The sequence below is a fragment of the Apteryx mantelli genome, chromosome Z, assembly GCF_036417845.1.
Source record: "Apteryx mantelli isolate bAptMan1 chromosome Z, bAptMan1.hap1, whole genome shotgun sequence".
Lineage (NCBI taxonomy): Eukaryota > Metazoa > Chordata > Aves > Apterygiformes > Apterygidae > Apteryx > Apteryx mantelli.
Window position 1 is genome coordinate 28,823,125 of NC_090020.1, and position 12,552 is coordinate 28,835,676.

The window sequence follows — 12,552 nt, forward strand, 5'->3', positions numbered from 1 at the left end:
GTGCCACTGATCACAACCCTCTGAGCTCTGCCATTCAGCCAGTTCTCAATCCACCTCACTGTCCATTCATCTAACCCACACTTCCTGAGCTTGTCTATGAGGATGTTATGGGAGACAGTGTCGAAAGCCTTGCTGAAGTCAAGGTAGACAACATCCACTGCTCTCCCCTCATCTACCCAGCCAGTCATTCCATCATAGAAGGCTATCAGATTGGTTAGGCATGATTTCCCCTTGCTGAAGCCATGCTGACTACTCCTGATCACCTTCTTGTCCTCCACATGCTTGGAGATGGCCTCCAGGATGAGCTGCTCCATCACCTTTCCAGAGATGCAGGTGAGGCTGACTGGCCTGTAGTTCCCTGGGTCCTCCTCCTTGCCCTTTTTGACGACTGGGGTGACATTGGCTTTCTTCCAGTCTTCAGGCACCTCTCCTGTTCTCCATGACCTTTCCAAGATGATGGAGAGTGGCTTAGCAATGACATCCGCCAGCTCCCTCAGCACTCGTGGGTGCATCCCATCAGGGCCCATGGATTTGTGGGTGTCAAGTTTGCTTAAATGATCTCTAACCCACTCCTCCTCGACCAAGGGAAAGTCTTCCTTTCTCCAGACTTTCTCTCTTGCCTCCAGGGTCTGGGGTTCCCGAGGGCTGGCCTGACCAGTAAAGACTGAAGCAAAGAAGGCATTCAGTAACTCTGCCTTCTCTGCATCCTTCGTCACCAGGGCACCCACCCCATTCAGCAAAGGGCCCACATTTTCCCTAGTCTTCCTTTTGCTGCTGATGTCTTTGAAGAAGCCCTTCTTGCTGTCCTTGACATCTCTTGCCAGATTTAATTCCAAACGGGCCTTAGCCTTCCTCGTTGCATCCCTGCATACTCTGACAGCATTCCTATATTCCTCCCAAGTGGCCTGTCCCCCTTTCCACTTGCTGTGTACTTCCTTCTTCTGGTTGAGTTTTGCCAGGAGCTCCTTGCTCATCCATGCAGGTCTCCTGCCCCATTTGCTTGACTTCTTATTCATAGGGATGCACCGATCTTGAGCTTGGAGGAAGTGAATTTACTAGAATGCAAGTTATTTCATTAGTTTTTTTGACTAAAATGCCCGTTATATTTGCTGTGCGGCAATTTTGATGCTTGTTACTTAGATTTCCTGCTCTGATATAGGCTTTTGACAAGCTAGCCACTAAGTTTCTGTATGGAAAAGCTACCACCTGCAATGACAGCTACTTGGGAGTCAACTGCAGTGGAATAATCTGCATGTGATCTTTTGAAAGAGGAAATCATCACCTCTATTTGTGGCTATTGGTTTTGTAACTTACTGTACATGTGTGTATTCTGCATCTTCCAGTCTTCTCATAGTTGACTATTTTAATGTTCTAGCTAAGCTAGATCTCATTATTAAATCTTTAAAATAATCTCTAAAGCTTATAAAAGAGATGTAAGTGATAATGACTTAATATTTGAATGATCAGTCTAACTTAATTTATATTTTTGAAGCACCTTTGCAGCCTGTGTCTACAATGGAAATGAATATTATTGTTAAAAATCCAGAGATTGTGTTTGTGGCCGATTTAACGAGAAGTGATGCTCCTGCGTTGGTGGTTACAACTCAGTGTGAGGTCTTCATTAAAAATAGCCCTGAAAAGTATAGCATGACAGCTGCTGTTAAAGAGATACAAATGAAAGCATGCCCTTTTCTCCCAGAAAAAAGAAAAGGGAACATTATTACGGTGAGTTTCCAAATGGAGGTTTGTGTTTACAAGGCACTATATAACTTGTACTACTAGTATGCAAGTTATTTCAGAAGCTTTCATCATTCAAGTTTTGATTATAGACATATGAATAACATTTTGTGGCTAAGGTAAATTGTTGCTTTTATTCTGTTTTGTTTGGTAGTTGTAGTCTGTGGCTTTGAGAGTTTTTTTGCTTTGTAACAAGGTAAAATTAAGAGTCTGAAGGAGAAAAAAGTAATCTCTTATGTCACAGGTAAGCAAAATAAATAGGAGTTTATAGGAATATACTATTTGAGATGCAACTTAATAAATTTGGAATATTTTTGGTCCAAAATTTTGTATTGAATGTCTGTGTAAGTGGATAGCAAAGGGTCACAGGTAGGGGAGAAATTATGTATTATGAATTAAACTACTAATGGTATGCAGTTCAGAAATTTGTTAAAGCCTATAAATCCATTAAAATAACACTTTGCCTGTTTATAATTTGGCAACAGAATCAGACATTGGCAAGGTGGGAATGCCTTGACTCTTGGAGCTTCTTGTAGTTTTTCCTGCCTTCACAGTGGACTGGACCAGGGTTTTTCCTCAATTAACTCTAAAATGATATTGTTGTTTTAGAGAAGTAATTCAACAGTACATCCAACTGTTTATTTGTGTAATCAGACTGCAGATGACTTTTGAATAGCTTGTCCTTTCAACTCTTCATTATGCCTGCATACTTTTTGGAGCCAGTTAGGCTGGAAAAAAAACATAAATGTGCAAAGGACTGTGACTTCCTTTTCATCTCCTTTTCAAATACTCTTATAGAAACTCTTTGAGTATAGGCACATCTTTAATTACAATGATCTGTTAACAATCTAGTGATTGTGTTAGTGTCTGATTGAAACAGAAAGTGGTACTCTTGCACTCTTGGCCATGACACAATGCAGAGTCTCTTGACTTCCATTTTTTAGCTGGTCAGTGTGGCAAGCTTTGCAGAATGCAATTAGAAGGCTTCAGGCCCAGCTGCCAGGATCTTATCCCAGACTGTAGAAACAGAAAATCCTATCTGTATCTAATAGGATCCTTAGGGTATAAAGAGGGGAGAAAACTTCTGAGAACATTAGTTTTGATGCTCAAAACAGTACCTTCTCTGAAAGATTCAGAACACTCTGGAGAGAGTAGTGGACATCAGTTAAGACATTCTCCGCAGGTAGCAGCATAGCTGATCATTTTGAATATGTGCAGGTAAGGAAAGCTCTGAACCCAGCTTTTCAGTAAACTATATGATTTCAGTCTGGGAAACTAGTTAGAGAAATAGAGATTCAGATGACATTCAGTGGACATCTTAATACATAGATTTCCTTAGACACCCAGGAGACTAGCTTCTGGATTGAGAGTAGCACACATGATGAGATTCTTTCCCTGCACTTCTTACCTGTACCTTGGTCTGAAGGAGGCCATGTTATTTTCACTCTTGTCTGTAATGCAAAAGAGAAATAAAAGTATAAACTTGAGCAGCAGTGGATAAAGTAATCTGGACAAACAATTCTGTTAGGTTGAAATCAGCTGGGAAGAGGATGGTTAAACTGATTTGGGGTATATTTGTGTTCCCAGCATCTGATTTAGGAAAGGACAGAGAAGACAGGAAAGCCTGCAAAATTAATACTACTGGAAATTACTGTTATTCAGAGTTGCTTAGCTTCTCAGGTGGGAACTGGCAACTACTGCTATCACTGCAGTATCAGAGTCTAATTACATGTGACTGCTTTCTTCATCCCATAGCTTTTTGTTTTTTGTATACCTTAGGGTTTTGGTAAGCTTCGATAAATGGGAATGTGCAAGAGCTGATTGTAAAATAAAGCTGGAACTGAGTGATTATGATTCAAACAGTGATTTGTTTGTTCTGAAAAACTGCAAGGTACTCCAGACAATTGATTTTGCTTTGTTGCCATTAATTGAAAAGTCTGGTTCTCTTCAAAAGTCACAAGCATTTAAATCATTTGAAGACATCTGCAAACTTCATTACCTAAAGAATGGAGTTACTGTAATGTGACAATTTTACAATAGCTGATTTCTGACACATTAATGATTGAGGAAGGCTGAGATGTTGCTTCTGATGCCTTTTTTCACCTTTATATTTGTATGAATATTAATTTTCGGATTGCTGTTAATATTAATGTTCAGATTAATCTTACTTTGAAGAACCAGTATTTTCCTGTCAGTATTTTGTATTCATAATATTTAAAATTATATAATTTTAAAAAGATTTTTTTCATTTAAACATGGTCTTTTATTCCTTTAAATAGGTATTACAGCCTTGTGATTTCTTCTTTGAAATGAAGCAGTCGGGTACTAATCCGCAGTTTGCTGATCTAACGATTAAATCTCTAACAATAAAAGTAGGTAGATTTTTTTTTATCATGGTTTTAGTTTTCTACCCCTCCTGCTCAGAAAGCTTTAAAGCTGCTTGTGGGATATCTTTCTTTAAAAAACAAAAAAGATAAAAGAAAAGAAATGACTGAAGGTGAGGTATTGTTTCCCATCTTTATCAGGTCACCTAGCTGTTTAGCATATGAAAATAAAATTAAAAAACAACAATTGCATCACTACACTTTTGGAATCTGTATTTTGTCTGATGTCTTGAAATGCAGAAATAAATTTGAAAGTGTTTACATATAGGGAGTTGGATGATTAGTTTTGAAAGTTCCCATCTGGAAGACAGGCAGGAGTTGAAAACCTGAACAGGTTAAAATGTAGCTTGGGGAAAGGAATCAGTCCTTAGAAGTGAGGAAAGGGTCACATGTAGAACAAAGTATTTGGAGGGTGTAGCATTTTCGTTATAATTTTGTGTCTGGAAATAACTGACCTTTTTCCTTGTACTACTTCTCATTTCCAATTCTTCTGACTTCTTATTTGTAGGTTTCACCAATAATCATAAATACAGTGATTACCATTACATCAGCCCTTTCTCCAACTACAGAAACGACAGAGGAAGAGATCAGTCAAATTCCTCCAGACTTGTGGAATAAGAAAGATATAAAAAATCTAAAAATGTGGTTTCTTGAAGAATCAAATGAAAACGAAGATATAAATCCAACCACTGAACTGGTTCCCACAGGAGAGACATTGAAAATGAATATTGAATCGGTCATTATAACACTTGAAGCTGGGGTTGGTCACCGAACTGTACCAATGCTCTTAGCAAAGTCATCATTTCTGGGAGAAGTAAAAAACTGGAGTACTCTTATCAACCTACATTCTCGGCTTGAGCTAGAGGTGAGGAACTGTAAAAATGGAAGAAAAGTTTTCTGAGGATTGCTAAGCCCGTTATGTTTATTTAGACACAATAAAAAATAGTCCTTAGATTTGACTACTAAACTGATACAGATACATGCTGGAGGAGCAGGACATAAGGTATTAAGGTATCTAATAATAAATATATAATGTATTAGTAATAATGGCAGTAATTTGTGGTATACCATCTCACATGTACACTCTATGCAGGTTCCCAAAGGTCCAGTGCAACAATATTAAATTATGGAGTAGCAACCTGCTAAAATTCTTTGAAATCTTTAAATTATGATTGCAATAGAATATGTTCATGTATCATTTCCATAATACGTTACTTGGTACCAGTACTGCACTTAAATCTTCCAAATTCTGGCTCATAAATGAAAATTAGTGACAAGAAAATTCATTGGTTATTATAAGTGGATTCTTTTGCCTTTGTTTTGTAGTGCTATAAATGTGCCTACAGTCTAAACAAAAAGTGTATTTTCTGAGTTACAGACCTTTTATCACTTATTTGGAAATGAATCTCTGTAATAGAGACTTGCAGACCTCATTTAGGCCTTTTGCATTTGCTTCATCTAATAGTGGGAATAAAGTAAAAATGCAGTCTAATTATAAGTCTTTTATTGTATCAAAGCAATTAATGTATTTGTAAATCAAATATTATGTCTTTTAAAATCTTTAGAGCTTTCCTTGATTTCAGTTCTGTGCAACTTCCTACTTGTGTAGAAACTAATTGATTTTTGCATTCCATAGGTACACTATTTTAATGAGATGTTTGGGGTGTGGGAACCTTTACTTGAACCACTAGAAATTGAGAAGACTGATTTATTCAAACCATGGATTCTTGAAATCAAGGTATAATTTCCAAAATAAACTCATTTCTTCCATAAAGAAAAATTGTTTCCTCTTAAAAAAAAAAAAAGAAAGAAAGAAAAAGAAAGAAAAAGAAAAAAAAAAAGAAAAAGCCCCTTTCATTGCTGAGACCATTTAAATCTCTAACAAATTGGTTCCTCGCTTTTGGTTACTGAGATTTTTTTCCCATTTTACTGAATAAAAATAGTTCTGGCAGTGGGTACGAGTGAACATCTGAACTCACAAATCTTTAAAATAATACTGCCTCTTAGGTGGCAAGAAGTTTTGATTCCTATTGCACTAAATAATCATGATGGCTTTATATCAGTTTTTCTGAAGTCACTTCATATGGTAATGACATGCATTCAGTGGCTTTGGAAGGAGAGGAGACCACTCACCTCATTCCACAATGATATTCGTAGCAGAACTGTATTGAAAAAACTGATGTCTGTTATTGATTTGCACACAGTGCTCAGTGGGAATGTAATTCTTTTCACTTCAACTTTGTCTTTCATTAGGACATAATCTAGACTCTGATCTCAAAGTAGAAAAACATTTATTTTAAGGAAGGGAGATACTTTTTTTTTCCTTCTATCCTAACTCCTCTGTTGTTTTCTTACATCCACAATTTTTCAAAAATTTTTTTTTTGCTCAAGAGGTTGTTCAGAATGGAAAACCTGTCTTTTTTCTGGGACTGTCATTACCAAATAATCTTTATCCTTCTGAGACCATTATTGTAGAAAGCTGAGGCCCTCATGAAAGAGAAAAGCAGGAGGTAATGAGTCAAACCGCAGATAATCTTGCTCAGATTTGAAATACAACAATTGTAAATATATCATATCCAGAAACGTTGAAAGCCTGGAAAACACGTTCCCTATGTTTTTTCCTTTAAACAAATGGAAAATATATGGGCAGTTTGGTAAATACTGAGTGTTTGGTTTGGGAACATATAAAGCCTAAATTTGGATTACTATTTTAAGAATGGAAAATCCATTAGTATAGTAGTTTTTACACAACATTATGAGAGATGTACAGTAGAATATATAAGTGTATGTTCTTTGCTTTTGAATAATGATAAATTTAGCTACTGTTGTTGGAGTTTCAGTCTTTATTCTCTCCCTCTTAAAAAAAAATTTGGAAAAAAAAAATGTGATTAGAAAAGGAAAACCATATGGTAGGGCTGCAAAAGAACTTGCAGCTCTAGTCTGAACTATCATCTTTGCTTCTAGAAAGGGAAATGCTGTCTAACTGTGTTAAAGTAGAATTTGCTTCTATGGAAAGAATGACCTGATAAGAATTCTTTAAAAATCTCCTTTCAGATGAAAAAGAAGGCTAAAAAAGCATTAGTTGAATCAGATGCAGAAGAAGAGAACTACAAAGTCCCAGAATATAAAACAGTAATACATGTTTCCTCAAAAGACCAGCTGAATATTACACTATCCAAATGTGGGCTACTAATGTTGAGTAACTTAGGCACGGTAAGAAAGATTAATTTTGCAGATTCAGAATCATGTTAAACAAATGTTTGTACAGATCATCTTGATGAAGTCTTACTAAGTATATTTCTGTTTTGTATCTATATTTTGTTTTCTAGGCATTTGCTGAAGCAGCTAGCCAAACTTCAGACATCTTCAAAAAAGACAGAGCACCTTTTGTAATAATGAATTCTTTAGGACTTCCTATCACTGTCTCACCTAGTGATTCCTTTAGTGTCATTAACATTGAATTTGGAGCAAAAATATTTCATTTAAAAGATGGAGAAAATTTAAACATGGAATATGTCAGAACTAAAAACGAGAGTGACCAATTCACAGCAATGACAACTCTGAGTAGCAAAAGGTTTTACATTCAAATTTGTAAGTTGCAAAATTCATGAATCTTTTATTTTTGTAAACTGCAGTACTACATCTTGTATGTCTCAGTAAATATTTGGGGACTGCATAACATGAAAAGAATGTTTTCCAGGGTTCTAGTTGCATGTCAATATCTGAACTCCTGCTTTAGTCTTTTCAGTTAAATGTTATAATCATCTTGTTTGTTATGCAGGTGTTTGAATATAACTTCTGTAGCATAAGTTTTCTACTATGATAAATAGTTCAGGCAACTAATTTTTATTTCATAATTTTTTACTAAAATTAAATAGTTTTTATTTGTATTCACAAGTTAATGCAGAATTAAGCTGCCCCAAAATAATAGCTCTTCATACCAAACTAAGGCCTTTGTGTATTTATAGAAAAATTTACTCTTAAGGGGAATATTTTTAAGAAAAGGTTGTTTTAAATAATTTAAAGTAAAACTGCAATTAAAGGTACAGCTTTCCTATTTGAACAGTGTATGAGTTTGCAATACAAGTTTATATACTGTAGCAGTTAAATTTTTCAAAACTGACTTGTTTGACCAATCTTGACCTTGTGATTTGTTAACGGTTGAATTTTTTTTATGATATATACACGCTGTGTCTTCTAAACCATTACATTTTTTAAACATTTTTTTCTAGGCACTAATTTTATTTACAGGGGCCAAAAAACACTAAAGATTTAAAACTGATGGATTTATTTACTCTTTCTGTGGGGCAGAGAGAATCATTGCTAGTTATTTAGTAGCACTGCAGGACTGTTAGATTAAAAGTGGTGATTGCACTTTTTCATCTGTTTCACATGTTTTATAGATTGGGTAGTACAGAAAAGACTCTTGAATGCACATTTCTGATGTCCAAATACATGCTTATGCTCTTTTTGAGTCTCTCATTTCTCATCTTATAACCACTAGGTCCACATAATCATTCTACTGTGGAAAAGATTCCATTGACAAAAGTAGGCCGATGTCTTTACACTGTAAGACACGAGGAATCGGGTGTTGAAAGGTCCATTGTCTGCCAAATTGATACTGTTGAAGGAAGCAAGATGATAACTATACGTTCTCCGATCCAGGTTATTTTTTCTTATTTCTTTTTTAACGAGAGTAAATGATCCTGTAGTCTTACATAAACCATATTATACAAACTGGCTGATTTGAACAGTTCGTATAACCTTGCTTATGTTCATTATAAGGTAGTTGTATTATAAGGCAGTTTAGAAGATAATTTCAAGAACAAAAAGTCTTTTCAAAGTGACAAGACAGGGAGGGAACAGACCAGATTTTAGATCAGGATAATTCATCAGTTATGTTTTCTATTTGAATTTCAAATTCAGTACCAGGTCAGCTGAAGAGTAAACCCTTTGAGCATAAACCTTTTTTGAAGCCACTCTCTGATTAAGTAGTCTTTTTGATGGACATTTTATCATTTACGTGGTAGCAAAGATACAGGACTTCATAGTTGGTCCCAAAAGTAGTGTTCTGTGACAGTGTTACTATTATATTTCACTTGCAGGGTTTTCCCAGAGAGATTTATGACTTTGTTAATTATGAAATTTACTGTTTTCTTCCCTAAATTAAATTAGATAACTAGATTTTGATCAGTATCCAGACTTTGTTGTGATCTGTAAGAGCCCTAGAAGTAATTGCAAATGGGTCAAAAGTAGGAAAGAATATGGCTGTTTCCAGTATTTGCATGTTTGGTGCAGAAACACAGCTTAGATATCTGAGTGCAGGGGATGTCTCTGTTCAGATAGGAAATGAAAGAACAGCAGGTGTTTGATTTTTGCTGCACATGCTTGTATTTTATTCAAATATAACTTTGATACTTAAGACCAACCTTTCACTGTTATCTATGATCACTCTTGTGTGTGATATGATGTCGTAACTGGATAGGTGTACAGTATATAACAAAATTATTGCCCTAATGACACTGATCTGCTTAGAGATGTAATAGAAAATTAAATGTTAATGTATATTAATAATTGAATATTAATGACAACAGAAAATCTGTAGTCAAGATTGGTAATTCATGCTTTTATTTTGGTATTTCATGCTTTTATAATAGATTAATCTGTAAATATCTGTCTAAAATTCTCAGAGCATCTAAGCAAAATTAGACATTTCTTCCAGACAGATTTGCAATGAAGAACTTTAAACAATTTAAAATCTAGAAAACAGAACAGCTAATTATGATCAATTCGCAGGAGCTAATAATGCGATTAAATTATACCAAAAACATAAAATTAATGTTTGCAAAGAATGAAAAAACTGTAGGCCCCTCAAATTACAATGGGTGTGGTGATTTAACCTTAACCAGATGTTGTACTTCTCTTGTGTGTTTTGCCATATGGGATTGGACCTGCAAGCAATGTATTTATTACATTTTGAAAAGAAATTTTTTTGCAAATTATCAGGTTGTTCAGATTTACTTGTCTTTCCTTTTACAGAGCTTTAAGTTTCTGCTTGAAGAGGATTTTACACCTAATGTATTAATTCCATAATTGAAATACAGCATTGAACTGCGCAGTAAAATTTTGTAAAGATGATATCAGACGCTGTTCTATTTAAATACTTGCACTAGAATTATGAATGGATAAGATGAACAGTGAGAGTTCTTACACTGTACTCTGTTAAGCTCAAAGCATCTTATTTTTCCAGTTTTTCCTATTGTATTTTACTGGATTTTTGTTTTATATAGATAAGGAATCACTTTTCAATTCCATTAAATATTTTTGAGGAAGGAAGATGTTTAGGAACTGCTTTACCAGAAAATGAATTCAACATACCCTTGTCCTCTTACAGGTATTATTGTGTTGCTCCTTTGTTATGGAATATATTTCTACGTTGTTGATTATTGTATCCATATAATTATACTAAAAATATATGTTGTTTTCAAAAATTTGTTTCCCATTGGTAGCTAATATTATAATGGCTATATCATTGTAGGCTGGAATCATCTCGGATTTTCTAGTCAGAGTTAAACAAAATATTATTTAATTCTTGAATCAGTGGTTTTGGGCTCTCTTGAAATCCACTTTATGGAACCACTTAAATTAGTCAAGTGTTTGACTTTCACTGACTTCTTTAAGAATCTGAGCCTGCATGCTTCTGGGACACAGTGATGGTTATCCATGCAGTAGTGTGTCTTCATAGTGGAATGATGTCGAGTGATTTATTGCCGTTTGAAAAGGAGGGGAAAAAAAGGCTGCTTTTGATTTTGGTGATTTTTGAAGCATAAAATTCAAACTAATACATTTAGTCTCCATCAGAGAGGTAGAAAAAGGCCTGTCAACCATACAAAGATTCTGCTTCCAGGGTAGCTGTCATTAGTACCTTCTGAAATGTGTTTGTGTATAGCAGCTAGCTGAATTGTCACTAACTTTAGGCAGTTAAAAGTTTGCTTTGATAGTTTTTTAGGATTGCAGAGGTTTTTTCCTTCTGTTCCCCAAAAATAACAGTTCTTGTAAAGGAATTCAGCAGCGTCTTTGTAAGAGTCTCCAACAGTCCCTTCTTTCCAAAGTTATGTAGAGTATGGAGCAAAAAACCCCAGCCAGTACAATCCCAGGAACCTTGTGAACTAGCCTTCCTCTTTGCTTCCTTCTTTAAACAAGATGAAGGCAGGCAATGAGTTACTGTCAGAAATTTTCAGAAATTCAAACAATATTAGAATGTTAGCATTGTAAAAACATTATTAAAATTGTAAAAACAGTAGTAACTGAAAAAGTCAATCTTCTATTAAGTGTTTTAAATTTTTTTTCATTTTACAGATCCATACTGAGTTTGCAACCCCTAGCCAATGAAAATGCAGTGGATGGAGAATATGATATGTGTGAAGGAATTACATTTGATGAAATTATGAAAAATGTTGACAGCTTATTGCAGAGGAAATGCCAGTCAGTGAAGTCAACTAACTACTCATTTGTCATCAATATTGTCCCAGTAAAGGACACATTGACATCTTCATTATGTGCGGATGACCAGTGGGATTTTCCATATGTTGTGCATTTATGGCCTTCTGTTCTTCTCCGCAATCTTCTTCCATATCAAATAACTTATTCTGTTGAGGTAATTCTTTAATGTTTAATTTTCTATGGTATTTCCTGCCTATGTTATGTAAGCAGTTTAAATGTATTTTATAAATGGATATTGAAAGAAAGTGCTTCTGTTAGAATAGTAGTGAAGCAGAATTGCAGATCTTTTAAGGGCATGTCTGTATTTACAGAAGTGAAACGGTACTGGAATGTCAAAAATGCTGTTTTTAATCATTAGTAATAACTCGTACTTTAGATACCTAAGTAAAGAGAAATTTACACTGTGTAAGTTTAGTTTTGTGGGAGTGTCATTCTCTTGTTTTCAAATGCAGCTTGATCCTAATTAAACAGTGTAGTTTCTTGTGTGAATTATGGCTGCCTTAAGCAGGATAAATGGGTTGGTCAGCATTAGCATTTTATTTGTGATCAGTAGGGTGATTTTTAAGAAAATCTCCCACTGGTGCCTATTCGCCGAGCTTTGGCTTGAATTTCAGGCTGGTCCCAGACTGTGCATTCTTTTCAAATGAAATGAAACCAGAAGGTGCGCTCTGACTGTTAATGGGCGTTCATTCTGGGGCCGGACATGAGCCACTCTCAATTAAAACTCCTGAAATATGTATGGCGCAGTCCTTGGTTCCTCAGCAGCAAATGTTTCACTCTATAGAACTGCTGTGATTGTGCTTTGCTCCTTGTAAATAGGATAATAGAAAGTAGATGGAGACAAGCAAACATTTTTTTAGGTGGTCTTAACATTTAGTATTTGGGCTCAAGTAGTGTAATTTAATCATCAAGTTTTGTCACGAGTTCA

General features: G+C 35.2%; 1 protein-coding gene across 1 annotated transcript in view; it reads left to right on the forward strand.

The window, feature by feature from the left end:
• VPS13A (vacuolar protein sorting 13 homolog A) overlaps positions 1 to 12,552 on the forward strand; it is a 124,575-nt gene that overhangs the window by 65,307 nt on the left and 46,716 nt on the right. Inside the window, exons 39-47 of the mRNA XM_067315406.1 lie at positions 1,493 to 1,725; positions 4,017 to 4,109; positions 4,630 to 4,986; positions 5,758 to 5,859; positions 7,176 to 7,334; positions 7,451 to 7,712; positions 8,626 to 8,786; positions 10,412 to 10,515; positions 11,481 to 11,778. Coding sequence (XP_067171507.1) covers positions 1,493 to 1,725; positions 4,017 to 4,109; positions 4,630 to 4,986; positions 5,758 to 5,859; positions 7,176 to 7,334; positions 7,451 to 7,712; positions 8,626 to 8,786; positions 10,412 to 10,515; positions 11,481 to 11,778 — 1,769 coding nt within the window. The remainder of the gene's footprint in view (positions 1 to 1,492; positions 1,726 to 4,016; positions 4,110 to 4,629; positions 4,987 to 5,757; positions 5,860 to 7,175; positions 7,335 to 7,450; positions 7,713 to 8,625; positions 8,787 to 10,411; positions 10,516 to 11,480; positions 11,779 to 12,552) is intronic.